The sequence below is a fragment of the Erinaceus europaeus genome, chromosome 6, assembly GCF_950295315.1.
Source record: "Erinaceus europaeus chromosome 6, mEriEur2.1, whole genome shotgun sequence".
Lineage (NCBI taxonomy): Eukaryota > Metazoa > Chordata > Mammalia > Eulipotyphla > Erinaceidae > Erinaceus > Erinaceus europaeus.
This window is the reverse complement of record NC_080167.1, coordinates 891,462-907,431: the sequence shown is the minus strand read 5'-3', so window position 1 is coordinate 907,431 and position 15,970 is coordinate 891,462. Positions and strand designations below refer to the sequence as shown.

The 15,970-nt window shown below is 61.9% G+C and overlaps 1 protein-coding gene across 5 annotated transcripts in view; it reads left to right on the top strand.

Annotated features, from left to right (window-relative positions):
* The first annotated feature begins 12,340 nt into the window (after positions 1 to 12,340).
* Positions 12,341 to 15,970, top strand: part of PIWIL1 (piwi like RNA-mediated gene silencing 1) — a 35,223-nt gene continuing 31,593 nt past the window's right edge. Inside the window, exons 1-5 of one of the 5 annotated variants that reach the window (XM_060192772.1) lie at positions 12,341 to 12,478; positions 12,594 to 12,671; positions 12,704 to 12,887; positions 12,923 to 13,076; positions 15,407 to 15,492. In XM_060192772.1, coding sequence (XP_060048755.1) covers positions 15,415 to 15,492 — 78 coding nt within the window. In that variant the 5' untranslated portion in view covers positions 12,341 to 12,478; positions 12,594 to 12,671; positions 12,704 to 12,887; positions 12,923 to 13,076; positions 15,407 to 15,414. Of the gene's footprint in view, positions 12,479 to 12,578; positions 12,888 to 12,922; positions 13,077 to 15,406; positions 15,493 to 15,970 lie in introns of those variants that run through there. The other 4 variants (XM_060192771.1, XM_060192773.1, XM_007529244.3 and 1 more) reach the window with 4 other exon arrangements.

The following is a 15,970-nucleotide window of genomic DNA, read 5'->3' as shown; positions in this document are numbered from 1 at the left end:
CTGGTGGGAGAGGTGGACCAGAGTCCCTCTGCAACGGTGACTCTGAGGCCGGGTGGCTCCTGGGGATAAGGGGGCAGGGCTGTGGGTGGACGGGGCCATGATGCCACCCTCCGGAGCTGGGCACGCCTGCGGCCACCTTGCTGCCTTCAGCCTTCCACTCGATCGTTCAGTGCTGGGGCCGGAGCTCCGGTGTGCTCTGATGGGGATCGAGCCTGCGGCTAGCAGGAGCTCTGGCCCAGGGCCCCCCTCAGTGTCCCCTGAGATGTGACAGACAGACAGACACTGCTCTCTCAGGCCCAGCACAGCGGCAGGGCTGTCCTATGGGGAGGAGGCTGTGGAACGCCCCAGCCCTGCCGCTGTGACTGTGTCAGTGTCGCAGGGAACCCCGGCCACCCACCAGGCAGGTGTGGGCGACGGCTGTGATTGCTGTCTCTTTAAATTGCAATTCCTGGGCCTGGTGGTGGCACACCTGGTTAATTGTACACATTACAGGGCTCAAGGACCTGGGTTCAAGCCCCAGCCCCCACCTGTAGGGAGGACGACTTCATGAGTGGTGAAGCAGGGCTGCAGGTGTCTTTCTGTCTTTATCTCTCTACTACCACTCCCCTCTTAATTTTTCTGTCTCTATCCAATAATAAATCAATAAATGAAATCTTTTTAAAATTTTGTATTTATCCATTTATTGGATACAGAGAAACTGAAAGGGAAGAGAGAGAGAGATGTGAAGGGCATAGCACAGTGATTATGCGAAGAGACTCTCATGCTGAGGCTCCAAAGTCCCAGGTTCAATCCCCCACACCACCATCAGCCAGATCTGAACAGTGCCTCTGGTTAAAAATAAATAAATGAGGGGGCTGGGCGGTGGCGAAGCGGGTTAAGCGCACGTGGCGCAAAGCACAAGGACCAGCATAAGGATCCCGGTTCGAGCCCCCGGCTCCCACCTGCAGGGAGTCGCTTCACAGGTGGTGAAGCACGTCTGCAGGTGTCTGTCTGTCTCTCCCCCTCCTCTCTCCATTTCTCTCTGTCCTATCCCACAATCTATGATAGAAATGGCAACAATGACAACAACATAGAGAAACAACAAAATGGAGAAAATGGCCTCCAGAGCAGTGGATTTGTAGTGCAGGCACCGAGCCCCAGCAATAACCCGGGAGGCATAAATAAGTAAGTAAATACATAATAAAATAAAAACAAATAGTGGTCCGGGAGGTGGTGCAGTGGACAAGGCATTGGACTCTCAGGCATGAGGTCCTGAGTCAATCCCCGGCAGCACATGTACCAGAGTTGATGTCTGGTTCTTCTCTCTCTCCTATCATTTCTCATGAATCAATCAATAAAATATTTAAAAATTAAAAACAAATAAGTAGTGTCCTGGAGGTGGCTCAGTGGATAAAGGCGTGGACTGTCAAGTGTGAGGTCCCAAGTTCAATCCCTGGAAGCACATGTGCCAGTGATGTCTGGCTCTCTCTCTCTCTCCTTTTTTAAAAAAGAACTTATTTATTTATGAGAAAGCTAGGAGGAGAGAAAGAACCAGACATCACTCTGGCACGTGTGCTGCCAGGGATCGAACCTGGGACCTTGTGCTTGAGAGCCTAGTGCCTTAGCCACTGTGCCACCTCCTGGACCACAGCCCATCTTCTTTATGGATACACACATAACTTCTTTTTTTCCCCTTTCTTAAAACGATTTTATTTATTTATTAATGAGAAACATAGGAGAGAGAAAAAGCCAGACATCACTCTGGTACATGTGCTGCTGGTGACTGAACTCAGGACCTCAAGCTGAGAGTCTGATGCTTTATCCACTGTGCCACTTCCCCGACCACCACAATAACCTCTTTAAAAAAATAGAGAGGGGGAGAAGGAGAGGAGGAGGGAGGGAGAGAGAGGGAGGGAGAGTGAGAGAGGGGGGAGAGAGAGAGGGAGGGACAGAGGGGGAGGGAGAGAAAGAGAGAGAGGAGAGAGAGGGAGGGAGAGGGGGAGAGGGAGGGACAGATAAGGAGAGGGGGAGAGGGAGAGAGGGGGAGGGAGAGGAAGAGAGAGGGAGAGAAAGAGAGGGACAGAGAGGGAGAGAGGGGGAGAGGGAGGAGATGGGGGGAGAGAGAGAGAGGAAGAGAGAGAGAGGGAGAGAAAGAGAGGGACAGAGAGGGAGAGAGGGGGGAGAGGGAGGGAGGAAGATGGGGGAGAGGGGGAGAGAGAGCTGCAGCCCTGCTTCACCTCTCAAGAAGCATTCCCCTGCAGGTGGGGGCCTAGGGACTTGAACCTGGGTCCCTGTGATGTGTGTGCTCAAGCCAGTGCACCACCGCCCAGCCCTGCGGTTATTTCCTTGGTGAGTTTCAAATCCATGGTACAAGAGTGAGTGGTCCCCAGTCCGTCCTGATGCCTCACATTTGTCCTCTGTCCAGATGCCACCCCCCACCCCCCCCCGGCCGTGCTTCACGGCTGGTCTGGGCCACCAGCTTTGCTTTCTGGGCACCACAGGCTTCTCCGCCGCCGTATCCACCTGAGTGTGCTCTCGCCTCAGCTGGGCTCACCTGGGGTGCTGCAGGGGTGGGAGGGTGTGTCCATGCAGGTGAGCCCCTGCAGGCCGCGCTCTGGGGTCACGTTGCTTTGGGGCCACAGGAAAAGGCTGGTGGCCTCCGGCCAAGGAACCTCCCACGGCTCTCTTCACCTGCCCTGTCCAGTTCTCCTAGGCCCGCAGTCCCCACTGTCCCCTCTGCCACACGTGGCGTCTCGTGGCCTCTGTGCCCACCCTGCGTCCGCTCCTGCCCGCGGCTCCCCTCACGTTCCGGGGAGGTGCTGTCTCTGTGGGGACCGCCCCCTAGGGCAAGGACTCGTGATGGACTGGCCGCCGAGCGGCTTGGGCAGCGTCTGTGGCCTGTGCTGACCTGTCTTATCTGCGTCCTCTCTGCCTCAGTCACTGATGCTTGGGATGGCACCTGTCACCTGTCCTCAGACTGCCAGGCACTTCAGTCACCTTGACGCAAGTACGAAAGGGATTCTCTCCCGCGCTCTCTTCGCCTCCAGGGTTACCGCTGGGGCTTGGTGCCAGCACTACGAATCCACTGCTGGTGGCCACTTTTTCCATGTTACTGGATACCACAGAGAGAAGGGGAGAGAGGAGGGGAGGTAGAGACAGAGACACCTGCAGCCCTGCTTCACCACCTGTGAAGTGCTCTCCTGCCCCCCCCCCCCCCCCGCAGGGCTGAGTTCTTCGCGCCCTGAACTGGGTGTGCCGCCGCCGCTGCCCAGCCCCCGCCTCCTTCTCGGAGGCCTCAGCATGGCTGTACTTTTCTGGGGTTTGTTTTCCTTCTGAACGGACAGCTGGGACTTCGTGACTGCTGCATTCTACTGCTTCCAGCAGACTCTTCTGTCCTCTCTGGTCTAAGACAGACAGCCGGGAGAGACAGCACAGCACCTTTCATGCAGTGCGCTCTGATGCTGTGGCTGGGGCTTGAACCTGGGTCCCCCGCCCGGTAGCCCTCCTCGAGCTGCGGCACGCATCCCCTGCCCGCCCGCCCGCCCGGGGCCCAGGCTCCTTTGACCCCTGATCTGGGCGCGTCCTGCTGTGGCCCTGGGATCTGGAACTCCTGCTTCCTCTCCAGCTCCGAGGGAGTGGCCCTGGTGGCAGATAAACCTAATCTGTCAACCTTGCCCCTGCCAGCCTGAGCGCCCCCACGCTGTGCCCGCAGCCTGTGTTCCAGGTACTGTGGGCAGGGAGGCCCTGGAGGGCTGTTTCCAGCGACTGTGCCCCTATTACTGTGTTCCGGCTGTCTCCTCCCAGCCTGGGGGTGGGACTGTGCCCACTGCCTGCCCCTGGCCGCCTCCTGCTCCTCCCCACCACACCTTACTGCCCGTATCTGCTGGCGAGTGCTCCCCGGCCCCCCCCCCCCCCCCCGCTGTCCCGGCCCCTGCAGGGGTGAGCCTGCCCTGGCTCTGGGGTCCCCACTGCAGCAGCAGGGTAGCCCCCACCTCTGCCACTCTTGGACCAGATGGGCCTCTGGTATGGGGGACGGCCGGCTGGGCGGGCTGGGACAGGAAGCTGGAGCCGGGCCTGTGCTGGGAGTTTCCCATCAGCCACCGGGAAGCATCACAGGCGTCTCAGCAGGGCCCCCACGCGCCACCAGGGGGCGGTCTCTGCACGCAGACCTGGGGCAGCTGCCCACATGGCCCCGTCCCCACCGACCAGGGCCAGCGCCCCGCAGGCGAGCTCCCCCCCACCCCAGACGCTGCCCTACAGCGTGACTGTCAGCGACATGTCCCTACACACAGACACACACACCCTGCAGAAGGCCACCCTCTAGCTCCCTCCCCAGCAGCAGCCCAGAAGCTTCCTGGGACTCCCAGGGCAGGCAGGGGCTGCATGAGGGGTGGGCCGGGGCAGGGAAAAGGTGGGCGGCCCCTCGCAGGTGGCTCAGCTGGCCAGGCCTCCAGCTGTCCAGGGCTCTAAAGTGGCAGTGGCCATGGAAGGCCACTCACACCTGAGCCCCCGGGGCACCCCTTGGCATTCCTTTCTTTAAATTGTATTTATTTATTGGATAGAGGCATCCAGAAATTGATAGGGAAGAGGGAGATAGAGGAGAGAGACACCTACAGCCCTGTTTCACCACTCGTGAAGCTTTCCCCCTGCAGGTGGGGACCAGGGGATGGAACCTGGGTCCTCACGTACCGTAACACGTGGGCCCAACCAGGAGCGCCCCCACCTGGCCCCACCCCATGGCATTCCTAACCCCCAGACCTCAGCCTGCCATGACGCCCTCGCCCCCCATGCGTCCCCCTCCTGTGAGCCTGGAAGGGGCCCCAGGCCTGTCCCCTCCCAGGCTGGAGAAGCCCCCCTGCCCCGCCCCAGTCTGGCCCCCACTCCTTCTGCCCTGGTCCTAGCTTCCAGGAAGGTCTGGAAACTTCTTCCTGGGGGAGGTCACAGGCCAGTCACCCCGCTTCCCAACCAGGCCTGGGGCCCCTTCCAGGCTCACAGGAGACCCGCCCTGGGCCTTCGTCCGCCGCCCCCTCCTGTGCCCACCGCCCCCTCCTGTGCCCACCGCCCCCTCCTGTGCCCACCGCCCCCTCCTGTGCCCACCGCCCCCTCCTGTGCCCACCGTCCCCTCCTGTGCCCACCGTCCCCTCCTGTGCCCACCGCCCCCTCCTGTGCCCACCGCCCCCTCCTGTGCCCACCGCCCCCTCCTGTGCCCACCGTCCCCTCCTGTGCCCACCGCCCCCTCCTGTGCCCACCGCCCCCTCCTGTGCCCACCGCTCCCTCCTGTGCCCACCGCCCCCTCCTGTGCCCACCGCCCCCTCCTGTGCCCACCGCTCCCTCCTGTGCCCACCGTCCCCTCCTGTGCCCACCGCTCCCTGGATGGTGCGGCCTGAGGGGCCTGCGGGCTGGGCTGACCATCCTCAGGAGGGCCCGGCAGGGATGTCCGTGGCAGGGGCTCCTGGGGTCTCTGGCCCTGGCAGGGGGTCATTTAAGGGTCTGGGGAGGGGGCATGCCAGGAGTGACCTGGGCGGCCGGCTCAGGGGCCCCACTTTGGGGGCTGCACCCCGCTGCCAGCGCTCTCGGCTACCTACAGGCGCCGTGGGCTCCTCTGGGGTGGGTTCCGGGGCGGGGGAGTTTCCGGGGCGGGGGGTTCTGGGCCGGGGGGTTCCGGGCCGGGGGTTTCCGGGCCGGGGGCTCCGGGGCGGGGGGTTTCCGGGCGGGGGGGTTCCGGGCCGGGGGAGTTTCCGGGCCGGGGGCTCCGGGGCGGGGGGTTCCGGGCCGGGGGCTCCGGGGCGGGGGCTCCGGGACAGGGGTCCTGAGCGGCTACGGGTGCGGGTCGGGCCGGGTGCTGCCGGAGCCTCTTTCCCGCCTCCCCAGCGGAGCTCATCCCGGGACGCGGTGCTCGGCGGCGGGGACACCGGGGCCAATCACTCCGGAGCCGGCCGAGGACACGGGGACTCCGGGGCTGGCTGCGCTGACCACCCCCCAACCCCCGGAGCCATGCGCCGCGTCGGGGCGCGTCCAGCCGGTGGAGATCAGCTGTGCCGGCACGTGGGCTCCAAGTCCACGCGGATGCCCACCTGCGGGGCCCCGGCCACCGCGCCTCTTCCTGGCTCGCTCTTCGCGCCCCAAGCACGTGTCGGCGCCCGTCCCCGCGCCCCACTGCAGCCGCCAGCCCGCACACACGACCCCAGCTCCCGTGATGGAGGCTCCGGGCCGCGCGGAGGAGGCGGCGTGTGCGGGGACCCGGATCCGGGATGGCCCCGCCCCCAGCGCGAGCTCCGACCAATGGTTTGGCCCCGTGCCGCTAGGCCCCGCCCCCACCCTATGGCCGGTCCAGACTCCGCCCCCGGCGCGGGTCCCGACCAATGGCCTGGCCTGGCCCGGCCCCGCCCCCGCCGCGCGCGCATGCGCCAACCCGGCCAAGTTCCCGCGCGAGGCGTGGGAGCCATGTGCGCCCGGGTGCGTCCGCGGTGTGGACGAGCGCCGCCGCCGCCTGGCTGGCCGTGCTAAGCGTCCCGCGCCTTCATCGTGCTCCCCCCCTTCCTGCGGGACCCCGAGCGCCCCATCGCCGTCCTGGCGCTCAGCCAGCTGTGTCCTCGCTAGGCCACACCGGGAGGCTGCTGGCGGGCCCGACACCCGGAGGCTGGAGTGCCGGACCCTCCGCATCGCTGCGCCCCTACAGGTGGGGAGCCGGGGGCTCGAACCGGCTTCTTCCACGTGGCGCCAGGTTCCCGGAGTGGGGAGAGCTAGTCCCGGCTTCCCAAGGCCCCGCCCACCGAAGACCCCGCCCACCTCAGGGTCCGCCCACCCGGCCTTGCCCCGCCCCCGGGACCCCGCCCACCCGGTCTTGCCCCGCCCCCGGGGGACCCCGCTGCCTGCCGGCACCGCCCCTTCCCGGCTGTACTCACATCCCAGGTGCCTTTGGGAGACTCCCTTCCAGCCCCAAGGAGCCAAGCAGTGAAAAGAGCACAGACACAGAAAGACAGAGAGACACACACAGAGACAGACAGAAACAGACAGACGGGAGTCGGGCGGTAGCGCAGCGGGCGCCAAGCGCAAGGACCTGCGTGAGGATCCCGGGTTCGAGCCCCCGGCTCCCCACCTGCAGGGGAGTCACTTCACAGGCGGTGAAGCAGGTCTGCAGGTGTCTGTCTTTCTCTCCCCTCTCTGTCTTCTCCTCCTCTCCCCATTTCTCTCTGTCCTATCCAACAACGACAACATCAATAACAACAACAAGGGCAACAAAAAGGAATAAATAAATGTTTAAAAAAAGAAAGAAATAGACACAGAGACAGACATGGACCCATAAAGACACACAGACATGGACCGGTGGACACACATATATGTCCACATGCCTGCGTGCACACACACGCGTGCACACACACACACACGCGTGCACACACACACACACGCGTGCACACACACACACACGAAGCTGCCTGGGCTTTGACCAGAACCAAACAGCATCTGGAGAGGAGGACAGGGCAGGTGGGCAAAAGGTTCTGCCAGCGACTTGGAAGGCCAGTCCGGCAGCTGCACAGCAGGGACAGGAAGTTGGGGTGCTGGGAGTGGTCAGTCACTGGGCACGCGACTGCCTGGGGGGAGGTGTGAGTGACCACGAGCAGGTTCGAGCCCCAGGGCGTGGGGGTGACACATGGAGGTCGTGCACGGGACTGGCTTGCCAGAGCTCCCAAGCCCCAAGCTGGCCCGCAGCAGCCAGAGCTGAGTGCTCTCTGGTCAGAAACTGTGTCTGGACTCGGGGACGAGGCTGGTCCCCACGGTCTCAGTGCGTTGCCCGGTGCCGGCGGCGGTGGCTTCACAGAAGGGTGCCCGCACACTTGCAGCTGCTGAGGGGCTGCCGGTGGCCCTCCCGCCCAGGGCTCTCAGGTGCCCACCCTGCCCTCCTCAGGCTCCCCCCGGCACTCCACGAGGGGCTTTCTCTGCGTATTTCTTCATTAATTCGGGGAGACACATGCTGCCCGAGAATTCCGTGCACGCATCAAATGTCTTTCTCCAGCCCTGTGTCTGACAGAAGCGGTGCACTGAGAGAACATTCTGAGTTGGAGATTATTTCCCTCGGGTGGTCCGGGAGGTGGCACAGTGGATAAAGCATTGGACTCTCAAGCATGAGGTCTTGGGTTTGATCTCCGGCAGCACATGTACCAGAGTGCTGTCTGGTTCTTTCTCTCTCTTCTTTTATCGTTCTCATTAATAACTAGCTAAAATCTTAAAAGAGAGAGAGAGAGATTATTTCTCCAGGGACACTGCCGGCTTCCTACCCTGACGTCCAGCTCTTGGCGTCCCCACCAAGTGGATTGGCCTTACTCTGGTGAGCAGACTGTGATTTCCGTCCGAACTCCCCTCCGCCCTCTGAAGACCTCCCTTCTGTCCCCTGCGCTCCCTCCCCCACACCAGCCTCCTTCCGCCAGGCCTTGGAGCGCAGTGTGGTTGTCCAGCCACTGCCGGCTGCACCACTGAGCCTCCCCACCCACTGGGGACTCGCCTTCTCGGGCAGGCTTCTCTTAGCACGGGCTCTGCTTCCTGCGCCCCCGTCCCGTCCCGCCTCTCCGCTTCTCTGCTCAGGTGGGTTAATCTGTCTGCAATCTGACTGGCGTCTGAAGCCCTCCTGGAAGTCCCAAGATCTACTTCCGCGCTCCGCGGCTCTGCAAATGTCCCCAGATGCCATCACTTACAGGAGACTATGCTCAGGAGCTGGGCGCAGAGAGCCTCAGGTTCAGCCCCAGGCAAGCCGGCCCAAGCTCCTGGCCCAGATTCCAGACCATTGCCCAGTCCCCGGCTCACCTCCTCACCAAAAGTGCTGAGCGTAGGAGCAGGTAGGGCTGGGTGGGTGCTCAGGCTACAGAAGTGCCAGCCCAGTGTGGCCCTGCCAGCCCACAGCCAGGGGCTGGGACCAGGGCGTCTTGAGGTCCCTGATACTCTGGCACAGTGTGGGCAGTTGCCATGTTTTCCAAGTCGAGACTCCCAGACTTTAGGGGTTAGGAAGCAGCTGCCCCCACACAACCCCCCCGTCGGCCGCCCCTCCTGAGGCTGGCAGGGAGAGGGACTTGCAAAGGCCCCGCCACACCAGGCTTCCAGGGAGGTTCAGGCATCTCCACTTCCCATCACGCGTGCCCATCCGTAGGCTCCAGGGCTGCTCCCTGCCCATGGCTTCAGGACTGTTGGGGGTGTGCTAGCTCTGTGAATGCCTTTGCCGTCCTCAGTCAGCTGGGTTCTATGTGGTAGCTCTGCCCTGGCCTGAGACAGACTGACGGCCATGCTGAGTGAGTGAGTCAGGCAGAAAAAGGCTGACACCATGGGATTTGCGCACAGTGGGAGGTATGCACATAAGCCCTGGGTTCCAAGAGAAGCCAGTGGCCGGGGGTGGGGGTGGTTGGGGAGTGGGTGGCATCCTGGCAGAGCAGGTCCAGATGCCAAGCTGCGCCCGGTGGTGGGCACACTCCTCTCCGGTCCCGGTGCCTTTCAGAGTCTTGCTGAGCCGGCTACTGGCCTCCGCCATCCTGCTCACGCTCGTATGGCCGCCATGGAGGTGGTAGCGTTCCCCCTGCTGCCTCCACAGTTATCACTGGGGCTCAGTGTCAGCACTGTGAATCCACTGCTCCTGTCAGCCATTCCCCCCCCCCTTTTTTTTTTTTTTTTTTTGCTGTTGTTGGACAGGACAGAGAGAAACTGAGAGGGGAGGGGGAGATAGAGAGGGAGAGAGAAAGAGAAACACCTGCAGACCTGCTTCACTGCTCATGAAGCAGACTCCTTGCAGGTGGGGAGTGGGGACTCGAACCCAGACCCTTACACAGGTCCTTTGAGCTCAGTGCTTAACCAGGTGCACCACTGCCTGTCCCTGTGGTGTTTGCTCTGTCCTTTTTTTCTTTTGCTAACAGTCGTGGGTCTGTTTGCTTTGAAGGGACACCAAGGCCATCCAGATCTCTGGGTACTAGGACCCCAGACCGTGTCCCCCTCCTCGCTCTCACCCAGCACACAGACCTGTGCTGCATAGGTGCCCTCCCCGCTGAGCTGTCATGCCCTCCCCGATTTACTTGATCTTCCTGGAGTCGTGTTGGTTTATAAATGACACAGGTCACAGGCACTAAGCGTCGGGGCCTTCCTGTCAGGATGCCTCCCTCCCAGCCCCCCTGAGGGACCCTCCTCCTGGGGGAGGCCATTCACTGCTAGTCCCGCATGCTGTCAGCAAGGAGCCACCCATCTGCTTTTGAGACTGTAGGTGAACTGGGGGCTGTGGGGACAGCGAGGGGCTGTGTCTGCGTCTTGCTCGAGCACCGTCGCTCATGTCTTCAGGAAGGTGCGTGTCACAGGCCTTCAGGAAGGCTGCTCACGTCTTCACGCTGCATGTCACAGGGCCGAGGTGTCTCCCTCACACGGGAGACACAGGGACAGCTGTACCCCCACCTCTCTCAGGCTCTGTTTCTTGTCCTCCTGCCCCACCTGCTGGCTGGACGCAGGACGCCCTTCTCACCCACCTGGTGATGCTACTCAGGAAGATGCAGCTGCAGCTGGAGTTCTCCCTGACCACTCGGCTGCAGTGTTTCCCTTCCTCTTAATTCTTGGAATGTGAATGATGTCAGGATCACAGACCTTGCCTCAAACTTCTCCAACTTTATAGACACAAGAATCACTTGGCATCTCTCACTAAGATCCCTTGCCCCCTGTCCCAACACAAAGATTCGGATAGGGGGTCGGGCGGTGGCGCAGTGGGTTAAGCGCACGTGGCGCAAAGCGCAGGGACCGGCGTAAGGATCCCGGTTCGAGCCCCCGGCTCCCCACCTGCAGGGGAGTCGCTTCACAGGCAGTGAAGCAGGCCTGCAGGTGTCTGTCTGTCTCTCCCCCTCTCTGTCTTCCCCTCCTCTCTCCATTTCTCTCTGTCCTATCCAACAACAAAGCAACGTCAACAATGGCAATAATAACCGCAACGAGGCTGCAACAACTAGGGCAACAAAAAGGGGGGAAAATGGCCTCCAGGAGCGGTGGATTCATGGTGCAGGCACCGAGCCCAGCAGTAACCCTGGAGGAAAAAAACAAAGATTCGGATGACCTGGGGATTTCCCCCTAAAGTCCCCGTGCTTTTTTCTTTCTCTCTCCTCCCCTCCACCCCCGGCCAGGCTCCATCAGGAAACACTGACCTGGGATCAGCACATGCCTCCCGCTCCGGCCCCGCTGAAGTCTGCATCTTCAGTGAGGATAGAAGGCTGTGCACATGCAGGCTTGACTTTTATTATTATTTTCTTCTCCCAGAGCCCTGCTCAGCTCTGGCTTATGGTGGTGCCGGGGATTGAACCTGGGACTTTGAACCACGAGTCTCTTTGCAGGACCATTATGCTGTCTACCCGGCCACGTGCAGGTTTATTCCTGGCAGGGCCCACGTGGCAGAGATTGCCATGGGTCACCTGCCTGCCCTGAGCTGGCCGTGGCTCAGGTGACAGCAGCTGGCTGCCCTGGCCCGGAGGCTGCTCCAGTCTTCACCTGCTCACTGTGGTTTGGGGTGCGATAGGGAAAAGGTGGCTCAGGCCCCACCAGGTGCGCTCGGGGCACCGCCCCAGCTGCTCCCTGTTGGGGATGTGAGTGCGGGCCGGCTGGTGGGCCCAGCCTGCTGTGGGTGCTGCGCGGCCCTGGCCCAGGCGCACCCCCACCTGCATGCAGGTGAACAGGCGCAGGTGCGCTGCTGTCCGGGGACACCTGCTCCCTGTTGGGTGAGCCCGGCCGCCTCCACCTCAGGCCCTGCCCAGCATGAGGGGCTCGGGTGCCGCGGGACTTGCTGGCCTCACCAGGGCTTCCCCAGCCTCACCTGGCCAGGTGCGTGGGCGGGGCCAGCACGGACGGGGCGGGGAGTGGGCGGGGCTCTACTGGCCCCGCCCCAGCTTGCGACAGCCAATCAGCACCAGCACCCTCGAGGCTTCCGCGCTGCCGTTAGGGACGCTTCACTCCCTGCGTCCCTCCGCCAGAAAGGAGGCCCACCCACTTCCTGCCCCGCCCCTCCAGTGCAGAGCTCCTGCGGAGGAATCCGACGGTTGAGCGACTGTTGGGGCTTGAGGGCCGTGGCGTGAGGCGTGAGCGCCGGAGGCGTGAGGAGGTGTGAGGGCCGGAGACGTGAGGTGGTCTGAGGAGGTGTGAGGCGTGAGGAGGGTCTGAGGAGGTGTGAGGAGGAGTGAGGAGGTGTGAGAAGGTGTGAGTAATGAGGAGGTCTGAGAAGGTGTGAGAAGGTGTGAGTAGTGAGGAGGAGTGAGAAGGTGTGAGTAGTGAGGAGGAGTGAGGAGGTGTGAGAAGGTGTGAGTAGTGAGGAGGAGTGAGGGGGTCTGAGAAGGTGTGAGGAGTGAGGAGGAGAGGCTGTGAGGAGGTCTGAGAAGGTGTGAGTAGTGAGGAGGTGTGAGAAGGTGTGAGTAGTGAGGAGGAGTGAGGAGGTGTGAGAAGGTGTGAGTAGTGAGGAGGAGTGAGGAGGTGTGAGGAGGTGTGAGTAGTGAGGAGGTGTGAGAAGGTGTGAGTAGTGAGGAAGAGTGAGGAGGTGTGAGGAGGTGTGAGTAGTGAGGAGGTGTGAGGAGGTGTGAGTAGTGAGGAGGTCTGAGGAGGTGTAAGGAGGTGAGAGTGTGGAGGTCTGAGGAGTGAGGAGGTGTGAGTAATAAGGAGGTCTGAGGAGGTGTGAGTCAGGAAGTCTGAGGAGGAGTGAGGAGGTGAGTGTGGAGGTCTGAGGAGGTGTGAGGAGGTTTGAGTCAGGAAGTCTGAGGAGTGAGGAGGTGAGAGTGAGGAGGTGTGAGGGAGGAGGAGGCTGGAGGTGTGAGGGGGTGAGTGAGGAGGTCAGAGGAGGCTTGAGGTTGGAGGTGTCAGGAGGCGTGAGGTGTGAGGAGTGAGGGAGGAGGTGTGAGTGAGGAGGTCTGAGGAGGCTGGTGGTGTGAGGAGTGAGGGAGGAAGCTGGAGGCCTGAGTTGTGAGGAGTGAGGGAGTAGGCTGGAGGTGTGAGGCGTGAGGAGGTGAGTGAGGAGGTCTGAGGAGGTGTGCAGGTGGAGGTGTGAGGGCCACGGTGTTTGAGGCGGTGCAGTTCGGGTCCGAGCGCGGGCCAGGGCTTGTCCCAGCGACCAGGTGAGGAGGGTACCGGTGGGGGCATCACACACTTGTGCTGGGCCCTTGGCCACACTCTGGGGTGCGTGGGGGTACACTGGGTGCTCTGGGGTGCTCGGATGAGCTTGGGGGTACTTGGTGGGTGCTGAGGTGATTGAGTGCCCTGATGTTTCTGGGGGTGCTCTGGTGAGCTCTGGAATTAGCTGGGGTGCATGGTGGGTGCTTGGCTGGTGCTCTGGGGCATGTGCAGATGACCAGGTAGGTTGGGGTGCTCTGGGGTGCCCCAGGATGCTTGGGGGTGCTCTGGTCTTGTGTGCCTTGGAGTGTTCTGGGGTGTTTGGTGGGCTATTGGGGGTGCTCTGGGGTGTTTGTTAGTTTCTAGGGGTGCTTGAGGTTCTTGGGCATGTTCTGGGGTGATCTGAGGTACACAGGGATGCTCTGAGATCAATAGGGGTTCTTGAGGTGCTCCGGGGTATTTGGGGGTGTTCTGGTGTTCTTGCGGATACCCCAGGCTGCTTGGAGTGCTCTGGGTGCTCTGTGCTCAGTGATGCTCTGAGGTGATTTGGAGTGCTTGGGGTCTTCTGGGGTGCTTGGTGATGCTCCTGGGGCCCTGGTAGATGCTCTGGGCTGCTCAGCACTCAGCTTGTCCTCGGAGGGTTAGAAGGCCTGCTCCCGAAGTGGTGGACTTGGAGCAGAGGGAGCCCAGCAGGGTCACAGTGTTGGGGTCCTGGCGGGTCTCTGCCCACACGCCACAGCCACCCACTTTCCCCACTCGCCGCCTCCAGGGTGCGCTCGCTCACCGTGAGCTGTGAAGACAGGAGTCCCTGTGCCTTGCCTGCAGTGGTGTGTGCAGGGTGGGGTCTGGGTTGCCTGGCTCAGGAAGAGCAGCTCCAGGAGCAGTGGGGAGACTCGGTCACCTTTCTGCAGAAATGCCACTCACCTAGAGCAATCACAAGACCGGAGTGGGGGAGACAGGGTGTTGGGAGCAGGCATGGAGATGCAGGCAGGGACTGTGTGCAGGGGCTGGGCTGGGGGGTCATGGAGACGCAGGCAGGGACTGTGTGCAGGGGCTGGGCTGGGGGTCATGGAGACGCAGGCAGGGACTGTGTGCAGGGGCTGGGCTGGGGGTCATGGAGTGCAAGCAGGGACTGTGTGCAGGGGCTGGGCTGGGGGTCATGGAGACGCAGGCAGGGACTGTGTGCAGGGGCTGGGCTGGGGGTCATGGAGTGCAAGCAGGGACTGTGTGTAGGGGCTGGGCGGGGGGTCATGGAGTGCAAGCAGAGACTGTGTGCAGGGGCTGGGCGGGGGGTCATGGAGACGCTGGCAGGGACTGTGTGCAGGGGCTGGGCTGGGGGTCATGGAGTGCAGGCAGGGATTGTGTGCAGGGGCTGGGCTGGGGGTCATGGAGACGCAGGCAGGGACTGTGTGCAGGGGCTGGGCTGGGGGTCATGGAGACGCAGGCAGGGACTGTGTGCAGGGGCTGGGCGGGGGGTCATGGAGACGCTGGCAGGGACTGTGTGCAGGGGCTGGGCTGGGGGTCATGGAGTGCAGGCAGGGATTGTGTGCAGGGGCTGGGGGTCATGGAGACGCAGGCAGGGACTGTGTGTAGGGGCTGGGCAGGGGGTCATGGAGTGCAGGCAGGGACTGTGTGCAGGGGCTGGGCTGGGGGGTCATGGAGTGCAGGCAGGGACTGTGTGCAGGGGCTGGGCTGGGGGTCATGGAGTGCAGGCAGGGACTGTGTGCAGGGGCTGGGCTGGGGGTCATGGAGTGCAAGCAGGGACTGTGTGCAGGGGCTGGGCTGGGGGTCATGGAGTGCAGGCAGGGACTGTATGCAGGGGCTGGGCTGGGGGGTCATGGAGACGCAGGCAGGGACTGTGTGCAGGGGCTGGGCTGGGGGGTCATGGAGTGCAGGCAGGGACTGTGTAGGGGCTGGGTGGGGGGTCATGGAGTGCAGGCAGGGACTGTGTGCAGGGGCTGGGCAGGGGGTCATGGAGTGCAGGCAGGGACTGTGTGCAGGGGCTGGGCTGGGGGTCATGGAGACGCAGGCAGGGACTGTGTGCAGGGGCTGGGCTGGGGGTCATGGAGTGCAGGCAGGGACTGTGTGCAGGGGCTGGGCGGGAGGTCATGGAGATGCAGGCAGGGACTGTGTGCAGGGGCTGGGCTGGGGGTCATGGAGTACAGGCAGGGACTGTGTGCAGGGGCTGGGCTGGGGGGTCATGGAGTGCAGGCAGGGACTGTGTAACTACCCAGGAGCATCTCGAGTCATCACTAACTCACATTAAAGAGGACAATTCATTGTACCTGTGTAATAAAGTGTAATTGCATTTGAATATCTTCACAATTATTTTAAGCAAACAAAATGACGGGGCGAGCACGAGCCAGAGCGCGAGGAAGGGCTCGAGGCCAGGAGACCATGCAACATGTGGGCGCTGCAGTGGTGAGCATCTGACGTCCCCTCCGGGAGACAGACACTGAGCAAGGTTGATCTTGAGGCTGTTAGAAGCTAATTTTTTACTTAGTTGATGAGCCTCCTCATTGAAACTTCTTATACAAATAAGTATTTGAGTGCCTGGGAGGTGGCGCACCTGTTTAAGCATGCACATTAGCACACGTGGGGGGTTCAAGCCCCTGCTTCTGCTGGGGGAAAACTTCTCAAGTGGTGAAGTAGGTCTGTAGCTGTCTCTCTCTCCTCTCCCCCTCCCCTTTTCATCTCAGCTTCTCTCTGTCCTATCAAATTGAAAAAAAAAAAAAGACTTGTGGGAGCTGTGAACCTGGATTTGTTGTGCAGGTATTTAGCCCCAGTGATAGCCCTAGTAGCAAAACAAAACAAAACAAAAACCTATTTGATTACTAACGGGATTAGTATTGGTCGAATGCCTTCTAACTGTTTAAGATGACTTATTTTTTCTGATAAT